At 43.1% G+C, this 5990-nt stretch overlaps 1 protein-coding gene across 1 annotated transcript in view; it reads right to left on the minus strand.

Annotated features, from left to right (window-relative positions):
- The window catches only part of CLIP2 (CAP-GLY domain containing linker protein 2), a 63702-nt gene that overhangs the window by 13478 nt on the left and 44234 nt on the right, over positions 1–5990 (minus strand). Inside the window, exon 7 of the mRNA XM_009319280.1 lies at positions 4319–4379. Within this exon, the coding sequence (XP_009317555.1) occupies positions 4319–4379 (61 nt within the window). The remainder of the gene's footprint in view (positions 1–4318; positions 4380–5990) is intronic.

The raw sequence follows: 5990 nt of genomic DNA on the forward strand, positions 1-5990 counted from the left end.
TGATCTTCAGTGTACAAGACAAGGAAAGGCAGTTCACAACAGGAGGAGAATAAAGATCCAAACGAGCAGGAAAAATCCAACCAAACAGAAAATGGTCACTAGGGGATTTTACATGGTACTTGTAGTGGCTATTCACAAGAAAATGGAATCTGTGGTGGGAAAACATCCCTCTGCATTAGAAAGCTGCTTCGCTGTTTTCCTGCATCAAGACTATACTGAAGACGCTTCCTAGAAAGCAAAGCTCCCACTGCTGCAGACCGCCAGTACAAGACCCTTGCACCACATAAGAGAAGGCAAAGACCTTGCAATGGTTCTCCGCATCTCTCCTCGAGAAGAATCACAAGGTAGACTGAAAAGAGTTGGAAGTTCCCATCCTCTTTTTGCTCCGGAGACAGCTTGAACACTGCACTAGGTGGGGGGGAAAAAAAGCAGGTCATACTGTACACAGTATGTGCTAAAACCAAAAACACACTGCCCTGAAAGCAAATCAAAGAAATTTAGATACCAAACTGTTATATAAATCAGTGCTTTAGGTTTGAATAGGGCTGCTATGAATTTCAAAGTGATTTTTGTACACTAAGACTAACAGCCTTGTACACAAAACAGAACTATTTTTTGGTTCTGTTTTTGCTTTTTTGTTTTTTAAACAGATGAGTAAACTAAGCGCTCGTCAAATCCAGGAGCATTGACTCAGGGCACTGCTTCGGTGCCCTTCACTTTTAAAGCAGAAGTACCATATAGCTGCACTTGGTGACAAACCTCAGGACTCTACAATGACCACTGTAATATCATGTAAAATTTCCCATAAATAAAAGAGGAGAGGAGACATGGGAAAATGCATGCAGACTCTGGCCTTCACCTTTTTTTTAGCTTACAAAACCAACATTTTCCTTTGAATTAAACTGGACCTACCAAAAAACAAACAAACCTGATCAGAACCTTTTTTTTTCATCCCCATTTTCTGCCCTTCATTTTCCATATAATTATTTGCTTCCGTCTTTCTATTGGAACCAGTTTTAGGGATTTTCTGCCCTTTCCTTCAACTAACCCAAACATGCTTTACTGTGTACAAACGATGGAAACTGAAGTTTGTAAAAACCCATGTTTTCTCTTATGACTTGAAAGGTATCATTATACATGTATTCATAGGTGGTCAAGCTGTCAACTGCCAGATATATTCAGACTGCTCCATATTTTATGCAGCCTATTTGACCCCTGAATGAGGAAAAAAGATGTGGTCTCAAAAACCCGAACAGTATCAAAACCCCCAAATAATATCACTGACGTGCTAAAGTTGGCTGAGTGCATCCTAATAAGAAAAATAAAGGAATTTAATTTTGTACTGAGTGGCTTCTCCTGCTCTCTGCAAAGCTCAAAGATCCACATCTCAAGATGGAGCTCCAGGCTTGATTTTATTTACAGGGGTAATTATTACATTGACACTAATGAATTTTCCTCACTTTACACTAGCTCAAAATCCCAAGTGAAACTTCAGCAACACAAACTTTTGGAATTACCTTAACTGGTGGCAGCATGTCAGATATTGGCTACCTGAAGATGCTGACCTATTAAAAAACTAATCTCTGAATCTCCCACAGAAACTCTCTCAAGTCTCCTGAGGTTGACATTCAAGTTCCCAGCCAAGCTTGCCCAGTCTAAGCAATCCTGCTATTTTCCAAGTCTGGAAAAACATATGAAAATAGAGGAGAAAAATAATCGGGGAAGAAAGTTAGATCAACTGTTTTACAGTCCTTAAATATAGCTTCACTTAAGATTCGCATCAAGTGTTATTTCTTATTTTATGCAAATTGGTTCGCTTAGCCAGTATGACTCAGAGCCTCAAATCCAAAGTTCTCCTGCACTTTGAGGAAGTTCAGGTCTGAATCTTAGACTTGCTTCTTGCTATTAGCCTTAAATTACTATTTGCAAGTTACAAACTGACTTCCCACTGGTGTTCAATGTATGAGGTAGATTCCAGGAGATGAGCACGAGACAGTTCCTTGAAGAGGTTAGTATTTCCTATAACAACACAGTCTTCCACCATAAAAAGCCTTTCTTAAAAGGTTTTGTTTTCCTGCAATTGCTTTTCACCTTCCAAAGCACTATAGCATCAGCATTGCCAACCAGGACCAAAAATGGGTTGAATTAACAACTACATTTCAAGGCTAAATCCGCAGCTTCTCCTCCTTTATCAGAGGTACAAAACCTGGACTCCTGTCTCCAGGCTTTGGACACATTGATTTCTTTGGTCAAAGAACTTCTAGGGATGCTGCTTGCCACACTCAACACCTGAGAGTCCCAGCTTCGTTCAAAAACTACGTGGTATTATGAGAAATACCATGGGATTTAGCCTAGCCTTCAGCAGAAACCCTAGATCCAGGGACCACAGAGGAGATAATCTTTTCTTACCATCATGTCTGTTACTAACTGTTAAGTGCAAGATAAACGTTCTCCTCTGATTACTCAGAAGAGGGCTGTTGGCGCAAGAGGACTACAAGACCAGAGGAGGGGAGACAACTGTTGCTGGGTTTTGCTTTTAGTATTTGGGTGATTAATTGAGGTCTAGTTAGGGATGCAAAGGGCTGTGCTAGCAGCCACTGGTTGACTTTGTGGTGATTTTACATGAAGAGTATCAGGGACAACCATTTCCCAGGAAACATACTGCAACATGAAGGAGCACTTATCCCCCTGATTTCCAATGAGAGATTTTTTTTCTTTAAGTGAATTACTTGCTTCTGGAAATCCTAACTGTCTCCACAACAAAGCAGGAAGGTGAGAATTAACTCCAGTGGGTCAATCATTCAGTCTGAGCATCCAAATTAGACAGGACAGAATGTAAAAACTGACCACAGCAAAAGCCCTCTGACAGTGTCCGACTGTCTGATGTTGGACCCACGGGGGAACATCCCAGTTCTCTGGATCGCAGGAAACCAAGCTGCTCCACGACTCTTCCCTAAGAAGTTATTTGTTCTTCTGTACGGACGAACATGGAAGTGGGGACAGGACCCCGGCAGCCTGCAAGAAGCTTGGCCACATTCCCATTGCAAAGCAACTCCTTCCCAGCCCAAATGAAAATCAGATCTATCCTGAGTTTGGGACCTGCAGTTATAGGAGCACTTACGTCACAGCAGCTTACCATCTTGGTAAGGTGTGGTGGCTTTTTTTTTTTTAAATATATCTAAATATACCTGCTAGCTAACCCTGGTCCCATTGCCGTTACTCCACAGCCAGGCTTAAACGCTTAAAGCTTACACAAGGACAATTCACTGCTCTCAAAGGGAGTGATGGATCAATCACCCTGCTCTAAAGCACTGGGGAAACCTATCATCTAAGCTCAGGAATCAAAAGAAACCTGATTTTGCACCCACACGCTAGGCAGAAATGGCACTTGCTGTCCTTTAGCAAAGGTCTGCTATAAGCGCATTGCTGATTGACACCCTGTCAAACACATTACTCTGCTTCAGCTTCTGGATAAAGGGGAAAGGTTTATGCCAAGAGGGTCAAAGCCATAGCAACATACTCCATTGCCCAGTTTTCCCATTTTCCTGGACTTTTATTGATATGGCTGACAGTGAAGCACAGGAGCAGGTCCATTGACATTTCTGGCTGTTACTAACCTAGAGTCTAGCTAAAGATAAGGGGAAGTCCCGATTTACACATGTAGAGCAGAGCGCCTTGCTTTCACAGAAATATTTTCTTTTCCTTTTTTTGCCCCCACAGAAAAGCCTCCCACTCAAGGGCAAGCTCCCAACACCACTTCCAGTTTGCACAATATTCACTGCAACAGCATCGCTCTGAGCAACAGCCCTTCCAAATGAAAGGGTATCCTAGTGTCAAACCCCACTCTCGTGGGCAGAGGAGTCCACACGAGGGAACTGCAGGTCAAACGATACACGGCATTTCGGCTGGAAAAGAATAGCATCCAACTGGGAGATTGTGCGTGCCAATTAGCTGCTAATAACAGGACACTGCAGGGACAGTGACTGAGCAGTCAAATCATTTCTACAGTGGAAAAACATATGTTGAAATGCATTCAGATACAGTCAGATTTTAGCATGGCTTGGAAACTCATGGCAACATTTAAAGCCAGGCTGGCTGCATGTGATTAATTCTAGGCAGCTCCCAGAGTTATTAGTCATTGGGCAACATACCAAAGAACAATCTTCACAGTTTATACCACACTGTTCGCAGCAGGTCCAAAGCCATCAATAAAGATAATGTATTGTTTAGAGTTGAGAAAAAGGTGGCAGAAATTACTCAGGTGAGGCCTCACATGCAATTTCAGGTTTTAATCCCACACTGGGGTGTTAGGAATTACCTCCAGATCCCCCTTCGTGATGGATTCTTCCTCCACACGGAACTGCAAGTCCTCCACTTTCCTGGGGAAGGAAGAAGACAAATAGCAATCAGTAACACCCAGATCAGCATGCCATTTCTAAGCAGCCATTGCACATGGGCCTCCCCTGCACAACCAAAGTCTGAAAGGAGAGGGACACAGACAAACTTTGTATGCAAACAGCTCAGCAGAAGCTAAACAGCAAGACACATGGAGCAAGACAGTTAATAAGCAAGCCTTCCGCATAGCAAACATTTGCCTTCTTGCAAGGTACACACTCACAGACATGCTGTTTCTGCTGCACCACCTCTCAGCAAGCACAACTGCTGTGCACTGACACCAGGATCCTGAAAACATGAAAGCCACAACCAGGTTTCACTGGTTTTCTTAGACCCTGTTATCCCACAGCCGAGCACTGGGCAATTCCTGTGCCAAATGCACAGGGCCCATACAAAATATTCCAGGGGAATCAGAGCCTCTACCTTCTTGGCAGAGGGTGGGCAATGTTTCCACAGCGTGGAAATGGCGAGCTACCCTGGCAGAAAAGCCTTCACCAGAGACTGTATAGGCCAGTCACGCATAAATGCACATAAAAATCACATGCACAAACACAGAAGTGCCTAAGACTCTTTCGCAAAGTCTGAAGAGAAAAATCCAGTAATGATACAAAATAACTCAATCTTCTGCTAAACTCAGTCCTCTTTCTCCTCTTTACTGATTTAAAAAAAAGGCAATAATGAGGATGTTGAGCTGGTAGCCAGATGTAAGGACTCCGATTCTGCTACAGACAAAAGTAGCTGTGAGTGTACATATCTAACTTCATAAACAAACTTCCTTGTCTAAACCTCCTCTAATTAGAGGAGGCATCTGTTGATATTTAGGAAAGAACTCAGCTGTCTTGTGTTAAAGGGCCTCCTGGAGCTGGGAAAGTGAGCTGCCTACCAGGAAAACAGGGAGACTTGTGCACAAGAGAACAATTCGTCCTCAGGAGGGACATCATTCAATTGAAATCAACACTGTTTTCAGTTACTTAATACACAGAAATGGCTTTCTATCCCCACTGAAGAGCTTCATTATATTTATGGAGCAACTGGACTCCAAGAATGCCAAGCAGATCTTCACTCTTATCCGGAGAGGAAATGTATGCATCATCATATATACATGGATGGGGCCTCTGGGATGTGGGCAGATGATGAATCACACTACAGTAAGGCTGTCCAGTTTGACTTCCCTTCCTCAGAAGGAATGTCCTTAAGGTCATAACATCACAAATAGCAGGGAAGGCAATGGTCTTCAGCAAAGCCAGGTTGTACAGAAACGTTAGGGGTCTGGGATGGCCCAACCTGCACAGTTCTGTTTATTATCCAGTATTGTTTTTATACCACATCCTTAGCCAAGAATATCTGAAGGCAAGGCTTTGTCACTGTCTACACCCTTGCCACGAGTTAATCTCGCCTTGTCCTGGTTTCGGCTGGGATAGAGTTAATTTTCTTCCTAGTAGCTGGTACAGTGCTGTGTTTTGGATTTAGCATGAGAATAATGTTGATAACACACCAATGTTTTGGTTGTTGCTAAGTAGTGCTTACACTAGTCAAGGACTTTTCAGCTTCTCTTGCCCTGCCAGCGAGAAGCTGGGAGGGGGCACAGCCAGGAC

The sequence above is a fragment of the Pygoscelis adeliae genome, unplaced genomic scaffold, assembly GCF_000699105.1.
Source record: "Pygoscelis adeliae isolate BGI_AS28 unplaced genomic scaffold, ASM69910v1 Scaffold282, whole genome shotgun sequence".
Classification (NCBI taxonomy): Eukaryota; Metazoa; Chordata; class Aves; order Sphenisciformes; family Spheniscidae; genus Pygoscelis; species Pygoscelis adeliae.